General features: G+C 44.9%; 1 protein-coding gene across 4 annotated transcripts in view; it reads left to right on the plus strand.

Annotated features, from left to right (window-relative positions):
* BRINP3 (BMP/retinoic acid inducible neural specific 3) overlaps positions 1-18112 on the plus strand; it is a 416465-nt gene that overhangs the window by 215177 nt on the left and 183176 nt on the right. For all 4 annotated transcript variants that reach the window (XM_075936746.1, XM_006127774.4, XM_075936748.1 and 1 more), the window contains one exon: positions 15177-15367. In XM_075936746.1, the coding sequence (XP_075792861.1) occupies positions 15177-15367 (191 nt within the window). The remainder of the gene's footprint in view (positions 1-15176; positions 15368-18112) is intronic.

The following is an 18112-nucleotide window of genomic DNA, read 5'->3' on the forward strand; positions in this document are numbered from 1 at the left end:
TCCCCCTGAGGTAGGTCCTGCCCAAGTCCCATCGCTGACCCTGCCACCCTCTCCTCCGTGGGCCCGGCCCTGCCACTTTTGGCAGTGGCAGCAGCAGCCATGCACTCGTCTGGGCCCTCTGGAGCCCGAGCAAGACTGACGATGGTCACAGTTGGAGGAGGGGTGACCCCAGGGTCTGGACCATCAGGGCCTCTGGCAATGGTGGGGCCGGTGCCCTCCTGAGTGCCAGGGGTGCCTCTCCAAATCGGGCCAGGGGGCAGTCCCTTCAGATGTGTCCCATCGCCCAACAGAGAAAACACCGAGCCTCCCCCATGGTGTAGTACATCCGGTACCAGGCCCCTTCACGGGGCACCAGAAGTGACCCTTTTAGGGCTTCTCCACCACGTCCCGCCAGTAGTAGTTGGATTTGTACCTGCCAGCAAAAAGAAAGGACTTGGTGGAGGTCTAGAAGCCCAAAGGAAGGGGACTCAGGACTGACAGAGGCCTCCCCAGGGTGGAGAGGAAAGGCAGTAGTTTTAAACCTGCTGTCTACAGGTGTACCTCAACAAAAGGGTTATTTCTTGATGGTGCTGGACAACCTTGTGAATCACCATGGGCATTTCACAGACATCAGCATGGAGTGGTCTGGAAAGGTGCGTAAGGCATGCATCTTCAGCATTAATGGCTTGTTCAGAAAGCTGCAAGTGGGGACTTTCTTTCCAGACAACAGGATTACAGTGGGTAGTGTGGAAATGCCCATAGTAATCTTGACAGACCTCAGTTACCTCTTACAGCCCTGGCTCATGAAACCTTACACAGGGCATGTGGAGAGCAGTAAGGAGTGTTTTAACAACAAACTAAGCTGCTACCACATGGTAGTGGTATATGCCTTTGGCAGACTGAAGGGGAGATGGCGGTATCTCTTTGGCAGGATAGATGTGATAGAGGGAAAATATTCCCATGGTCATGCTGTATCATGAATAATCTCTGTGAATCTCTGTGCTTATGGTAGGGCACTAAGGCACAGCACTTAGCTTCAGAGTTTGAGCAGCCAGACCCTAGGGCTTTCTGAAGATACCAGACTGCTGCTATTAACATCAAGGAGATTTTAATGAAGTACTTTGACAATAAAAGGCACTGAAATTTACCTCTTTTGAGGTTGCTTCCCTGCTGCATCCCATGTAACATATATCTATGCAAGAAAATGCAACCCACTTGGTGGGCTGGATCTGACCCCCAGAGACTATCTTGCCCACCCCTGTTACATTAGCTACTAATTCTTTATTCCTAGATAGCACCAAAATAAGGGGCTAGTTTTGGCTCTTTAACAGTGAAGGTGTATTCACGGTAAATTTGGTTTTCTTGACTGAGAGCTAATACTGATGCTCTGCTGTTCTGTGAGTGGTGCTTTTTGATGAATGGTACCTTGTGATGGAGGCATCTGCCCCACACTGGCCCTTTAAGGGTTAAAACCTAGCCCAGGGAGAAGGCTGGAATGCTGGAGCTGTGGAGCCAGCAGCTGTAGCTGGTAGGGTCCACTGAGGATAGAATAAATAAAGGCTCCTGGAGGGAAGGACTCAGAGACATTCTTCCTCTGGCTGGGGAGCAGAAGGGACCTAGCTGCTAGGAAAGTGAGAGGCTTCCTGTTTTACAGCAGGGCTGGGGAAAATCAGGCGGAGCTTGAGAAGCTCCGGCCAGGCAAGCTCCCAGGCTGCAGGGCCTGAAGCAAGGCCTCAGGATACTAAGGCTGCAGAGAGGCAGCCAGGATAGGCAAAAGCAGCAGGTCCACAACCCCTTGCCAATGATGACTTCAGTTTGCCCTATGGCAGGGGCTAGATGAAGACTGGCAGTGGATCACTGAGGCAAGGTGGGCATAGGAGTATTGAGGGTCCCCAGAGGGGAACAATTCCTGAGTGTGGGGGTTCTGCAGTAGGGCAGTACCCTGGTGGAGGGTGCTATGGTCTAGGAGAGATATGGGTCCTGACCTAGGCTATGTCTACACTATGAACCCCTTCCACAAGAGGAAATGCAAATTGAGTGCTCATTTACACGTCACGCTCTCATTTGCATTTCCTTCTTGGATCCCTTTTGCACAAAAAAACCTTTTTTCATTTTTTTAGGAAGAACAGCTCTTGCACAAAGGGGGGGTTTTGTGCAAAAAGGAGCCGTCTACACAGCGCTTTTTTGCACAAAAACCTCTTGCACAAAAGGAATCCGAGGAAGAAATGCAAATGAGAGTGTGACATATGAAAGTGAGCACTCCATTTGCATTTCCTTTTGTGGAAAAGGATAGTGGTGAGTGTAGATGTTGCCCTAGAGTGGTGAATAACAGTAACTGTGGGTGAAACACCAGCCAGAAGGGGGCACTCCAGCATCAAAAATGCTAATTCCCTGAGTGAGGAACAGGAGGCCATTGTTGGTGAGTCTGCCATGTTACATATGGTGGAGAACATGGACAGTTGTCCACCCCTGATTCAAGGGGACTGGTATAGAGTAGGTGAACTGTTTTGTGTAAAGACTGAGTAAGTGAAGATGGGGATGATGGACTCAGGATATACAGGAGTGTTCTCTGCAGAGGCCCCCAGTGCTTTCTCTGGTTGGACCCCAGCATCACTATCCCTGGAGGAGGAGGATGAAGAACTGTGGGGACAGAGGGAATCCCTGCTATGAAGGACTCTGGGTAGCACAGTGGACCCTGTATGAACATTTGAGGCCTCTGTTGGAGGAACAGCGGGTCCTGTTGAAGCTCCTGAGGATAGAATTCAAGAGTCACAAAGCACATGGGAGGAAGCCCAGCGCTAGGGCCAGGAGGTTGCTGACAGAACAGAGAGTTTGTTATACCTGTGGAAGGTATGGACGTATAAGAAGGGATTGTCCCTATTGGGATGGGGGCAGGGAGCCTCACCCAGAGCAGTGGAAGGGGCAAGTCCTGGAGAGAGCCCACCTAGTGAGAGGGAAAAAGGGGTGAAAGACATGTTGGGCCTGTGAGTGCAGAGGGCATCTACAAAGGAACTGACTGGGATTAGGGTCAAAGCTAGCCCCAGGGTGGGGGCTGAACCAGAGAGATCGAAGGCAGGGTCAGTTAATGCTGAAGTGATGGCAGTAGTCAACCTGCCTGAGAGCCAAACTAGGGAGGTGGCTGATAAATTGTCTGGGACAGAGAAGGAGACACAGATTGTAGTAGACCATGTCACAGTATGGACCCAAACTGTGAAGATGGAGCATCCAGAAGACTGACCTGTGTGTGTGGCTTGACAGCAGCAGAGAAGGCCCAGAGTATGCCAGAGGCCTATAGTGTGGGCATGGCCTAGAAGTACAGGGAGATGATGATAGACAACGATCGCCTTCAGGAGAAGTTTAGGGAAATGGAAGAGAAGCAAGGGGCTGTTGAGGGGCACTGGCAATCAATGTAAGCTATGAACGACTCACACCCCGTGGGATGGTAATCTTGAGGGGAAGAGGGTGTGATGGGGCATCTGCCCTGCACTGGCCTTTTAAGAGGTTAAAACCCAGCCCTGGGTGAGCACTGCAGCCATGGAGCAAGCAGCTGCAGCAAATAGCTGTCAATTAGGACCCAGCTGTGGGCTATATAAGTAAGGGCTCCAGAAGGGAGGAAGGGAGAGACACACTCACTCTTCCTGGGAAGTAGGAGGGATGTAGATGCTAGGGAAGCTAGAGGGTTTCTGATTTAGAGCTGGGAAAAGTCAGGCAGAGCTGGGGAAGCTGCAGGGCCTGAATCAAGGCCTTAGAGTGCCAGGACTGCAGGGATGCCACCAGGATAGGCAAAAGCAGCAAGTCCATGTCCCCTTGCCAATGATGAGTGACCATTTCAAATGGCAGTTTTCCCCATGGCAGGGGCTAGATGAAGACTGGCACTATCACTGAGGCAAGGTGGGCGTAGGGGGATTGAAGGTCCCCAGAGGGAGAGGACTCCAGAATGTGGGGGCACTAAAATAGGGCATTACCCCAGGAAGGAGGGAGCCCCGGTCTGGGAGAGCTGTGGGCCCTGACCCAGAGTGGTGGAGAATAACAAGTAACAGTGGGTGAGACACCAGCTAGAAGGGGGCGCTCAGCACCAAAAATGCTAATTCCCTGAGTGACCAGCAGGAGGTGCCATGGTAGTGAGTCCACAGTGTTACATACCCTCACGGACTTTGAAATACAGGCATCAGGATATTGGGAAGATCATTAAGATTGTCAGATTTAATGTTAGTGTTCTGCCTCTGGCAGTAGACAAAAACTGATATTTCATATGTCAGAGGAAGAATAATGTATATGCAGTACAGGGGTGAAAAAATTGTAACAGAAACAATGATTATATTCCATATAATGATTATATTCCATGTGTAAAACATGAGGGAAGAAGAGGAATTGTGTAGCAAAATAAAATTAAGAAAGAGAAAAATTGGGAACAATTCCAGAAATAAAGAAGCTTCTTAGAGTACTAGCTCAGTGTCAAGCTAGAAAGACATATCAAGTAAGTTCTCTCAGGAATGAGTCATGGATTTGGTTCTGTTCAATATCTTCATAATAGCATAGAAAGTAAGTACACTTATAAAATTTGAGGCCAATACTAAACTGGGAGGATTGGGAATGCTTTAGAAGATAGGATTAATATGCAAAATGATCTAGACAAACTGGAGATATGGTGTGAGATAAATAGGATAAAATTCAGTAAGAAAAAAATGCAAACTACTCCACTTTAAAAGGAACAATTAGTTTCACACGTACAAAATGACTGTCTGGGAAGCAGTACTATGGAAAAGGGTCTGGGGAGTTAGTAGGTCACATGTTAAATATGAGTAAAAAATGTAACACTGTTGCAAAAAAGTGAACATCATCCTGGGATGTTTTAGCTGAAGTGTCATAAGCAAGACACAAGACGTAATTCTTCTTTATTTCATAGGATAAGGACTCAGCTGGGGTATTTTGTGCAGTTCTAGGTGTCACATTTCAGGAAAGATGTAGAAAAATTGGAGAAAGTCCAAAGGGGAACAGCAAAAATGCTCATTAGTTTAGAAAACATGACCCATGTGGAAAGATTGAAAAAATAATGTTTTTTTAGTCCAGAAAAGAGAAGATTCACGGGGGACAGGCTATCAGTTTTCAAGGACATAAAAGGTTGTTAAAAGGAGGAAGGAGAAAAATTGTTCTTGTTAATCTTTGAGGCTAGGCAAGAAGTAATGAGCTTAAAGTGCAGCAAGGGTGGTTTAGGCTGGACATTAGGAAAAACTTAAGCGTAGTTAAGCACTGAACTAAATTGTTAGGGAAGCTGTGGAATCTCCATCATTGGAGGCTTATGAAATAAGTTAAACATCTGTCATGGATGATCTAGATAATATTTAGTCCTGCCATGAGTGCAGGGGACTGTCTTGAGTGCAGGTTCTTTTCAGTCCTACATTTCTATAATTCTATAACCTCCCAAGGGACTGTGGAAGTACCATTACTTAACACACTAAAAATGAGTTAAGAATAGGCACTTATAGATAGAAAATAAGGAATAACTCTTACCAATACGATGGACGGAATGAACTAATCTATCATCTTTTATGATTCAGCAATATCCATGTGTGTTTTTTGAAGAGAAAGGGGGATTATTCTTGCATTTTGGGGCCCTTAAAAACATATTTGACTATACCTATCGTGGCATTTATATCTACAAATATTAGTGGTCTATTATTTAATCTTAATTTCCCTCTCTTTTGTATAGAGGAGGTATTTCCCCAATCCACTCCAAATCAGTCTTGCCTCTTCTGGATATGGTTTAATAAAATCTTGAAAAGTGACACCCCTCCTTCTGAGGTCTTGTTTCATATCAACAGAAAATATTTCAAACAGAATGCTTGGGGTCTTTGGAGATTCTTCCTCACCAAATCAGTACATTCTGAATTCTTAAGTCTCCTCTTGGGCTTCCCCATCAAAAGAATCTTAAGTCGCTCCTGCTGCTCCTCAGCTAGGAATCACTGCTGGTCCCTTCTTGAGCCTCAAGCCCAGGGCAACAAACTCTTGCTTCTTCAGACTCCTTTGCATGCTGAGAATAGGTTGTTACTGATATCTCTTAGGAGGCCTGGGTCAAAATCAACACATTCTCCAAATACTACAATTTAGGAGGAGGACCAGGCAGAGATCAGAACTGGTTGTTGAATCCTGTAATAGCCCAAGTTAATTAATAACAGACACACAAACCTGACCAGTCATTTTTAGAATCCAGCTTACAACTTTAGCTCCCTGATCTTCTATAGCAAATAATGCCCCCAAAGCTGATTACCTGCTGTATGAAAAAACAACCCTTTCAATTTAGTTGTTTTAAGTTGACCGCTCAGATTTATAGTACAATCCCCTTGATTCTGTATTATGTATATAAAAAAGTATTAGACCCCATTGGTAATTCAAAAGTTTGAGGAGTAGCTGTGTTAGTCTGTACCTTTAAAAACAAGTAGTCCTGTGGCGCCTTGGACTATACACATACACACACACACACACATTAGGGCTGTCAAGCAATTAAAAAAATCACGATTAATTGTGCACTTAAAAAAATAATCATGATTAATCACACTGTAAAACAATAATAAGAATACTATCTAATAAGAATACTATTTAAATATTTTTATGTATTTTCTATATCTTCTAATATATTGATTTCAATTACAACACAGAATACAAAGTGTATAGTGCTCACTTTATATTTATTTTTATTACAAAACGTTTACATTGTAAAAAAAAAACTTCAGTTCACCTCACTGAAGTATTATAGTGCAAATTCTATCATGAAAGCTGAACTTAAATTCTTCTATATAATCAATATATTTGTGTCCTATTCAAACAAGTCCTTTTTATCTCAGCCCTCAACTGCAGGTGGCATAGGGCTCAGGGGTGGGGGTCAGCCCCCAAGCTCAGGGGAGGGGTCAAGCTTCTGGGCTGGGGGGGGAGTAGACCCCACCATGGACAGTGCAGAGTTCAAGAGGGGGGACTCAGTCCCAGAATCAGATTGGGGGAGGAGGGTCAGTCCCAGACAGGGTTGCCAGATACTTTAAAAAAAAAAACCAAACATTGAGCAAAAAACAAAAACATAAAAACAGGGGTCCAAAGTTGTTGAACAAAATAAAAACCTGCACAAAAAAAGAGACACTGTGCCTTTAAATCCCCACACTCGCTGCTCCCCGGAGGTGGGTGGGGAGAATGTCCCAAGCAGCCTTCCATCCGAGAAAAAGAGAAAATACTGGAAATTTTACATGTCCAGTATTTTCTGGTTTTTTACTGGACAAAGGCCACAAACACTGGCCCATACCAGATGCCTGGCAACCCTACTCCCAGCCCCAGGAGGCAAAGAGAGGGCAGCCCTGTGGGGGAGAGGGGATAGCCTGGGCAAGCCCCCTCTCTCCCAGCTGTTTTATTGTAAAAAATATGGTCACCTGGGAGGGGAGAGAGACTGGTGTCAGGGTCTTTACTTTTCTTGTTTACTTCTCCGCTGGAGCTGGAACCACAGCTTCAGGGTTTTTTCCTCCTTTCTGGCTGCTTCATTTTTCCGTGCTCCCACTGGTGATAGTTTTCATTATTGCAACTTACCAGAGATGGTCTCTGAAGCAGCTCATGCTGGTTTGCTGACCTCTGCGATTAATGCGAGTTAATTTTTTTAATGCATTAATTCTGCCCTGCATTAACACCCATTAATTTACAGTCCTAATATATACATACACACACACTTGAGTTTGATGAACCCGTGGACAAAACCCAGATGATCTTGAGCAATGAGTTTCTTAGTTATTCAAGTTTGGATAATAACACCAAAATGTTATGTGTTGGAAGACTAATACAATACCTAGAAGTGTAAAGAGCAAACTTTTTTGAGAAAGGAGGTAAACTTGTCTCTCAATCTGGTGAGCATAATTGGAATACAATGTTCAATTCTAGTGTTGATATTTCTTTAAAAGTAATTAGACATGGTCCAGAAAAGAGCTACAACAATGATTTGTCATCTGGAAAATATGATTTACAATGAAACTCTAAAAGATCTTATTCTATTTATCTAGGAGAAGAATAAGAGGCAATTCATTCATGTTCTTTAATTATTTCTATGGAGGGAAGATATCTGATAGAGCTCCATTTCATCTGGCATTTCAGGCTCCTAGGGTCAGCAAAATTCAAACTATAAATAAAATACAAGTTAATACTAAAAGTAATTATCAGAACAGATTACTAAGAGATTTGTAAATTATCACTTCGTGTCTTTAAATCAGGCTTGTCTGTCTTTCTTGTTTAACTACAAGTTGTTGCTATTTATTTAGGAATCACTGGGTGAAATTCTATGGCCTGTGTTAGGATGAAAGTCAGAGTAGTTTATTATAATGATCACTTCCAGACAAAAAATCTGACACTGAAAATCCTAGGAAAAGTTGCCAGCTATTATAATTCCCCCCCTTTTTCATTATTCTTCATGTGTTTGAAACTCAATTTTAATAGACCATTAGACAGACAGTGAGTTTGTAAGAAAAGATTCCAGAAAGATAGAAAAGCTTGCATTGTCATCTTGCTGTGAAAGTTTTGTCTTGATGACACAGCCAGGTGCTATAACTAAGGTAACTTTTTTGATGTGCTGAAATGAAAGCACCCACATATGCCTATACATCACAACAAAGGTACTAATAAAGTTTTTTTCCACATCTCTTCTGGGTTAGTTATTAATTCAATCAGGTTAATAGATAATCATCTCTGTCTTAGCAGAATACTCAAGTTGCTTCATAGGAGAATACTTTTGTGGGTGACAATCTTAAAAAAGTAAACAAAGGATAAAGGCAGTTATTTCTAAACTGTGGTCCATGGGCCACTGGTGCTGTGTAGATTCTCTGCTGATGGAGAAATAATTTGGCAAACAGGAAAAAAAGTGCTATTTATGAAATGGCCTATCCCAGGCATATTAATTAATTAGCCATGTGTACTGGTGCCCACTATCTTTATTCTTTCCTTGCATTCTGGATTTTTAATGAAAATGTGTATAATCTCTTCATTTATCTGCGGCCTTCTGTAGGGTCTTTCAGACACTGTAAAATGAATCTTTGATTATATGATACCATTTCAAAAGGGGAGGAGCCATAAATGATACATCCATCCAAATGATAATTCTTTTACCCTACAGAGCAGCCCATATTTTCTATCACTACAACAGCCACAAACAAGACCATAACTCTACTCTGAAGAAAAGACCAAAACAGATTATAAATGGTTAATGGTTCACAATCATGCTGGAAGGGTAGAGTAGAGTTCCGGAGGGGTCTGTCTTGGGGATGGTTCTGTTCAATATCTTGATCAATGATTTATATGGCATAGAGAGTACATTATTAAGTTTGCAGATGATACCAAGCTGAGAAGGGTTGGTTGCAAGTGCTTTGGAGGGTAGGGTCAAAATTCAAAATGATCTGGACAAACTAGAGAAATAGTCTGAGGTAAACAGGATGAAGTTTAATAAGAACAAATGCAAAGTACTCCATTTAGGAAGGAACAATCCATTTCATACCTACAGAATGGGAATTGAATGTCTAGGAAGGAGTACTGCTGAAAGGGATTTATGGGTCTAGTGGATGACAAGTTAAACATGAGTCAACAGAGTGACATGGTTGCAAAAAAAATGATTCTAGGAGTTGTGAAGAAGACATGAGAAGTCATTTTTCTACTCTACTGTGTACTGATTAGGCCTCAATTAGAGTAGTGTGTCCAGTTGTGTGCACCACATTTCAAGAAAGATGTGGAGAAATTGGAGAAGGTCCAAAGAAAAGCAACAAAAATGATTCAAGGTCTAGAAAATATGACCTATGAGGGAAGACAGAAAGAACTGGGATTGTTTAGTTTAGAAAAAAGAAGACTGAGAGGGGACATGATAGCAGTTTTCAAATATCTAAAGGGGTGTTATAAGGAAAAGGGAGAAAAATTATTCTCCTTGGCCTCTGAGGATAGGACAAGAAGCAATGAGCTTAAAGGGAGTTTAGTTTGGACATCAGAATAAACTTCCTGCCTGTCAGGGTGGTCAAACACTGGAATAAATTGCCTATGGGGCATGTGGAATCTCCATCACTGGAGATATTTAAGAGCAGGTTAGATAGACACCTGTCAGGGATGATCTAGATAGTGCGTGGTCCTACTGTGAGGGCCGGGGACTGGACTCAATGACCTCTCGAGGTTCCTTCCATTTCTAGTGTTCTGTGATTCTATTATTCTAAAACAAATCCAAAACAAAAACAGAAATAAAAATAGTCCCTAATAACTCTGTGCTGAACCTTAATTGATAAGTAAATGAATAAAAGATGTGTTTATTACTGCCTAATTGACTTGTTTGCTTTCATTGCTATCAGTGATTCATTTTGGAAACGGGGGTAGTGACTATTGCAGAAGGTATTTGAATTTATTTAGCTTTATCTTTGAATAGAAATATGCATTCTGAATAGAAGATTTGATCTGCTTGAAGAAAATGTTTTGAAATCAGGGTCAAATGCATTGAAAACTTAAGCAAAATCTATGCTTGACCAAATGGGGTCTTACAGGGTGTGTCTAGACTATACTGTTTTTTCCACAAAAGTGGGCTTTTTTTGAAAAAACTGCACCTGCATCTACACTACCGCCACGTTCTGTCGACAGTAAATCAAAAGAACACGGCAGTTTTGTCAATAGCGGTAAACCTCGTTTTACGAGGAATAATGCTATTTTTGACAGATCTGTCGAAAAAAGGTATGTATGGATGTGGGGAAGAATTATTTAAAAAATAAAGGCCTCCAGAAAGAAGCCTTGATGGACACTCCTGCCAGAGCTCTCAACTCTATTGTTCTTGCCTGTAGCCATCTTTAAAAAGCACAGGCACCCAGGAGTAGTATTGTGGCAGCAAGCCAGCTCCAACCAGGAGCCTGACTGCTCAGCTCTTCCTGGTAGGGTCATTCAGAGCCATGTCCCAGGAACAAGCCCCCCAAGATTCCCCTGGCCCTTCCAGGAACCATCCCTACAGCAAGCCAGGGGCACCAAATGCCAGGCACCCTCCTGGAGATCAAAGCCCTCCTGGAGCTCTGGTCTGAGGTGGAGTCTCTTCAGGCCCCACAGTCCAGGAGGAGGAATGAGGATATTTATGCCAGAATGGCTGATGGCCTTGCTAAGAAAGGCCGTCACCCCCACACAATAGCCCAGGTCAGACCTAAGGTGAAGGAGCTGCAGTAGGGGTATGTTAGGGCCTATGAACGCAGCTCCCACTCTGGGGAAACAGTACACTATTGTGCCTATTACAAGGACCTGGACTGGATCCTGAGGACAGGGGAACCCCTGCCTCCTGAGAGGGTTCTGGAGTCTGGGATGGAGACCACTGTACAGCAGCGGCTGCAATTCCAGGGTGAAACCCCAGAGGACCAGCAGCTTCAAGAGGAGGAAGAGGATGACACCAGCAGGAGCAGAGTGACCCTGACCCTGGAGCCAGACACCCAGACACAGGAGGCATCCCAGACAACTTTGGACACTGGGGAAGGAACATCAGGTGAGTGCACAGGGCAGGGGAGGCAGGAGCAAAGTGGATGGTGTCATACTGTGACATGTCATGCTGATCATAACATGGGGGGGGCACACACCTCAGGGAGGGCCGTCCTATCCCTGCATCCGCATGACTGCAAGGCACCACCTGCTCCTGCAGACACTGATGCCAGGTGCAGGGATGGGTTGGGGATGCTGGGATTGGGGATGCTGGGACAGCTTCAGGCCTCTCAACAACATGTGGGAACCCCAACTGTGGCCTGACACTTGTCTGTGCTGCTTGGCCATGGAGTGTGGGGGGGGCTAGGATGGTGGCCTGCACACCTTCTGGGCTCCAGGGAGGCCATGGCTGCTGGCCAGACCACACCATGCCTTACTGAGACCTACATGAGCATCCCCTCACCCTAGGACAGGTACGGACTGCTAAGACGGAGGGCATGTCCTCTTGGGAAGTGTGAGCATGCATGACTGACAACTTTTCCCTCTTGTCCTCCACAGCCAGACCAGCTGACCAGGAGGGGAGCACCGCACCCAGATAGCTGCAGGGAACCCATTGACACTGGTGCACATATTTGGACCTGGTGCGCCAACACATCTTGGTCCTGCAAGGGATGCTGGACACATTTAACCAAAGGATTCAGGCAGAGGCAGAGTGGTGCAGGTGCTTGCTGGACAAGTTAATCCAGCAGCACACTGCTATTTACCCTGCTATCCGGGAGGCCATGGCCTTCCCCGGTTCTGTGCCTGGTCCTGCTCCCTCCTCACTCCCTGCCATCTCAGACCCAGGAACAGCCCCACCTCCTGCCCAGCCCCGTTGGCTGTGTCTACACTGGCCCCTTCTTCGGAAGGGGAATGCTAATTTTGAACTTGGGAATAGGGAAATCCGCGGGGGATTTAAATATCCCCCGCGGGATTTAAATAAACATGGCCGCCGCTTTCTTTCCGGCTTGGGGAAAAGCCGGAAAAAAGCGTCTAGACTGGCGCGATCCTCCGGAATAAAGCCCTATTCCGGAGGATCTCTTATTCCCACTTTGAAGTAGGGGCCAGTGTAGACACAGCCCTACTATCCCAGCCCACATGAGCAGCCATCTCCAAGAAGGCCTCCACAGCCAAAGTGCCAGGAGCTCTTCATCCAGGCAGCACCCTCAGCCCTGAGCCTCCATCCCCACTTCCAGGTTGACATCCCCCCTTCCCACCTGTGAGAGTCAGTAAGGGAAGGACTTTACATTGTTATCAAACAATTTATTTTTCTGAACAAAACAGTTTTATGTTTTTTGGAACAATCAACGGTGAATAAACAGTAAACATTTTTTCAACAACACCTGTCTCTGTTCTCAGTGTGTATGTGGGGCCTGGAGGAGTTTTGGGGAGGAAGGCACTGAGGGGCATGGGTCAATCCCACATTTGGAAGGACCTGGGGAAACTTATCGGCCTCCTTGGAAGACTTGCTCCCTAAGGGCTTCCCGAATGTGCAATCCCAGCTGGTGGGCTTGCCAGATGGCAGCTGCCTGGGGCTACTCAAAGTGCCTCCCCTCCACATCAGCCCATGTCCCCCATGCTGGGTGGAAGGCCTCCCCTTTCCTCTCCACTAGGTTGTGCAGCGCACAGCATGCAGCAACCACATTGGGAATGTTGTGTTCCCCCATGTCCAGCCAAGTGAACAGGGATCTAAATCTGCCCTTCAGACAGCCAAAGGCACACTCTACCTGGAAGCAACCTCAATTCAGGCAGGAATTAAACAGTTCCCTGCTCACACCCAGGTGTCAGTGAATGGCTTCATGAGCTAGGGCATAAGGGCATATGCTGCATTGGCCATGATGCACGTAGGCATCTGCACATATGCAGAATATGCGGGTATCATGTGGCTGGCCTGACCACCTGACACAAATGTCTGTGAATTGTCCCTGGTGGTCGACCAGGGCCTGTAGCACCATGGAAAAGTAGTCCTTTCTGTTAATATATTGTGCTGCTTGATGAGGTGGTGCATGGATTGGGATGTGAGTCCCATCGAGTGCTCCAATGCAGCTTGGAAAACCCAGCCCCGCAAATTCGGCCAAGATGGTATCCAGGTCTCCGAGGCGGACAGTCCTGTGAAGCAGCTCTGAATTGATGGCCGTCACCACCTGCAGAAAGGGACAAATACAAACATAACAGGACATTAGAAGACTTGTGTGAGCTGATGAGAGGTGATCCCCCACCTCTCCCCTCCCAGATCCCAAGATCCCCCCCTCAGGCAACCCCCCCCATGTGCCTCCCACACCACTGCAGGGTGAGGGCAGGCAGGCTTCTACCACTCCCACCCCATCCCCTGTGCCTGGTCCTGACCGTCCCCCTTATCACCCCGCCCCCATATCCTGTCCCCCAAGAGTGATTTACCTACATCAAGACTGCCCTGACAGTAGACTGCCCCACACCTAATTGATTTCCCACGGAGTGGTAGCTGTCAGGGGTAGCCAGCTTCCACAGAGCAATACCAACCTGCTTCTCCAGGGGGATGGCGGGCTGCAAGTGGGTGTCCTGGCATTGCAGGGCAGGGGCAAACCAGACACAGAGCTCCTGGAAGGTGGACTTGCGCATATGGAAGTTTCAGAGCCACTGGTTGTCGTACCACTGCTCCATAACAAGCTGGTCCCACCAGTCTGAACTTGTGTCCAGCCTCCAAACTCACCTCTTCAGGAATAAGTTCGGTGGCCAGGGCAGTGGGGCTACAGCCCGAGTGAGAAGCTCAAAGCCGGGGTCTGAATCCAGCTCTGCCACAAACATCATGACGGTCTCATGAAGATGCAGCAGAACTTCTAGCATCACAGTGTGGGGCCATCGCCTGCTTGGGGCAGCTCAGGCTTAATGGCCAAAAACACAGTGAAAAGCACAAAAACAAACCTGAAAATAAACTGCTGTGGTGTCCGAGGAAGTAGGGCAACCAGAGGAAGAACTTCAGCAGCTTTGCTTTCCCTCTAGGAGGTAGGCAAGCCAGAAGGAGAAGCAGAGCAATGGCTGTCCAGAGGGAATCCTTTTAAGCATGCATCTCTGCAAAGAGCATGCAGCAGCTCCTGGAAATAAAGGCTGCCCGCATGCCCTGCCACAAGCACTTCCGGGTGCCTTTTTTTTTCGAAAGAGCATCTGGCAGTCTGGATGCTATTTTTGGAAAAAGCAGATTGATTTTTTGATCCACATCATGCAATCTAGACACTCTTTTTTGAAAGATACTTTTGAAAAAGCTTCTGTCAAAAAAGGCTTGTAGTCTAGGCGTACCCACAGTGTATTTCTAATGCTGCTAAAGTAGACAGGCAGATTATTGTGTAAAAGAAATAATTTTTTAAATTTCCTTTACAAAATATTAACAAAAAAAGACTGCTTTGATGCTGAATCTTGAATAATTCTGAATATACATTCAGTGCCTAACAAAATCAAGTTGTTCTGGGATTATGGTCACATCACAGGCTGAACAAAAGAAATAGGAAATGCTGCATCCTAAATGACTTATTTATTTCTTCTTCTGATGACAATTTTGTTATGTAGTATTATCACCTTTTCTAATAAATAATACTCATTGCTTGTCCTATGTATAAAACATAAAAAGTATCATAAGCAAGTCTTGTTGTAATACATTGCCTTTGCTAGGTAACAGAGCAATGTACTTAGCAAATGAAAACATTTGTCTGAATGATACATTTCTGACTGAGAATTTTTTTGTTTTGCAGAGAATTTGGCCGCTGGAAAGTCAACAATCTAGCTGTTGAAAGAAGAAATTTCCTTGGCTCCCCATTGCCTCTTGCACCTGAATTCTTTCGCAATATAAGACTCCTAGGACGTCGCCCAACCCTTCAGCAGATCACAGAGAATCTTATCAAGAAATATGGGACACATTTCCTACTGTCAGCTACCCTGGGAGGTATGATCAGTGATATGAAACAGCTTCATTATACATACAGCTCCATTATAAAACTGACCAAAAACAGTCAGGGTGGGATTTTTCTTCGGAAATTTTAAAAAATGTTGTGGAATTTCAAAGGCATGACATTTTGCATTTTTAGAGCCATAGAATCCTAGGGCTGGAAGAGACCTCAGGAGGTCATCAAGTCCAGGACCTTGCCCAAAGCAGGACCAATCCCAACTAAATCAACCCAGACAGGGCTTTGACAAGCTGAGACTTAAAAACCTCTAAGGATGGAGATTCCACCACTTCTCTAGGTAACCCATTCCAGTATTTCACCACCCTCCTAGTGAAATAGATGTTCCTAATATCCAACCTAGACCTCCCCCACCGTAACTTGAGACCATTGCTCCTTGTTCTGCCATCCATCACTACTGAGAACAGCCTCTCTCCATCCTCTTTGGAACCTCCCTTACGGAAGTTGAAGGCTGCTATCAAATCTCCCCTCACTCTTCTCTTCTGCAGACTAAATAAGCCCAAATCCCTCAGCCTCTTCTCGTAGGTCATGTGCTCCAGCCCCCTAATCATTTTGATTGCCCTCTGCTGGACCCTCTCCAATGCATCCACATCCTTTCCATAATGGGGGGCCCAGAACTGGACACAATACTCCAGATGTGGCCTCACCAGTGCAAAATAAAGGGGGATAATAACTCCTCTAGATCTGCTGGAAATGCTCCTACTAATACACCCTAATATGCCATTAACCTTTTTGGCTACAAGGACACACTGTTGACTCATATCCAGCTTCTCATCCACTGTAACCCCCAGGTTCTTTTCTGCAGAACTGCTACTTAGCCATTTGTTCCCCAGCCTGTAACAATGCTTGCGATTCTTCTATCCCACGTGCAGGACTCTATACTTATTTTTGTTGAACCTCTTCAGATTTCTTTTGACCCAATCCTCTAACTTGTCTAGGTCACTCTGGATCCTGTCCCTGGCATCCAATGTGTCTTCCTGTCCCCCTAGCTTAGTGTCATCTGCAAACTTGCTGAGGGTGCAATCCATCCCCTCATCCAGGTCATTAATAAAGATGTTGAACAAAAACACCCCTAGGACCAAACCTTTGGGCACTCTTCTTCAAACTGACTGCCAACCAGATCATTGATCACTACCCATTTTGGTTTCAGTCAAAAATAGTTCCATTTGCAAGTGAACAATATGAAAATTTCCAGTGTTTGTTACAAAATTTGGAAATTGAACAAAAACAATTGGACTACGAAAGAATTAAGATCACATGCCCAATTCCTCACTATACCCATGCTGAGCACAGTTATGATATTTTGATGCCTGGCAAGATACTAAAACAAATTATTAAACAATAAGCTTGTAAGCATCTAAAGCAGGGATGGGGAACTGCCAGCCTGCGGGTTGCATGCGGTTCATCAGGGTTAGCTGCTGGCGGCCTGGAGCCTCTTCTCTTTCAATTATAGCCTAACATTCATGGACTTCAGGAGCTTTGGAAGGTTAAAGGCAGGATCTGGTCCAGGCAGTAAGGCGCTCCTGTGTCCTGTCAACAGAAGCTAACAGCACAGGACTTTACCCTCCCTCTATCCACCATGACTGAGCTGGGTGGCTCCTGTTTAAGCTCTGTCTCCATTGTGAATATGCCCAGGAGGTACATCTGGGCAGGCTTTTTGGGCCAAAAGTGGATCATTAACTGTTGACTCCCTCATGTGGCGTTTATACATAGTGCTAAATACAGAGCATTATTTTTTCTGCATAAAAGAGAATTAATACACAAGAGTTACCCAACCAGACATTACAAAATGAAATGACATTTTAGAGATGCAGTCTTATTTCTTGGTAGGTGATTATATTAAAGTTAATTCCAGTGAATGAATATTCTTCTTGCAGGGCAATCTTATCAAAAGCCCTTATTTACCTGAGGAATTATTTTCTTTAATATGTTTCACAACTGAATTCCAACAACTCTGTTTTTTGACAGATACCTGAGTTCTATAAAAATCAAAATGTGATTTTGGAACAGAGCATTTCAGAAGTACATCGAATTTCTGTGACATTTTAACAGGTTAAAACAAAACATTAATTTATATCACTTATTTCAAGAAAGTAGCACTTCTGTGGCAAATACATAATCATTTAATGGAAGTCTAAGCACAAATTGTATATGTGTTGATCAGCAATCTGTGACTGACACTTAATTTGATACAAGCCTTCTAGGCGTTCTGATCATTTTCCTTAGCAAAGTGTCAGCTCTTCAGGACAAGGACTATCCTTAGACACTAGAGGTAGCATCCTGACTCCATTAAATGCAGTGGTAAAATGTTCATAGATATAAATGAGAACAGAAGGCCCCTAGACATTTTGATAATGGTTCAAAAATGGTATACAGCATGAAAGACCATACATACTATGCAAAGCCCACTTTTGTGGGACCTCGGCTTCCTTCTACTGGAGTTCTGTAGCTGGAAGTTTTGCAGACTGGAGAAAGAGTTGTTGAGAATCAGTTCATGTACCAGAATTCTGCTAACAGTTCGAACTAGGGTGGTAATGTAGGCAACCGGAGTTGCAAATGAAGCCCGGGATTTGAATCTACCGTTACTCCTCGTGAAACGGACTAGGAAGCAAATTCAAATCCCGGGCTTCATTTGCAACTCCGGTTGCCTACATTACCACCCTAGTTCGAACTAGGGTGGTAGTGTAAACATACCCATATAGAGTACAGGTGATAGGACTCGATCC

Source organism: Pelodiscus sinensis, chromosome 9 (genome assembly GCF_049634645.1).
Source record: "Pelodiscus sinensis isolate JC-2024 chromosome 9, ASM4963464v1, whole genome shotgun sequence".
Taxonomy (NCBI): Eukaryota; Metazoa; Chordata; order Testudines; family Trionychidae; genus Pelodiscus; species Pelodiscus sinensis.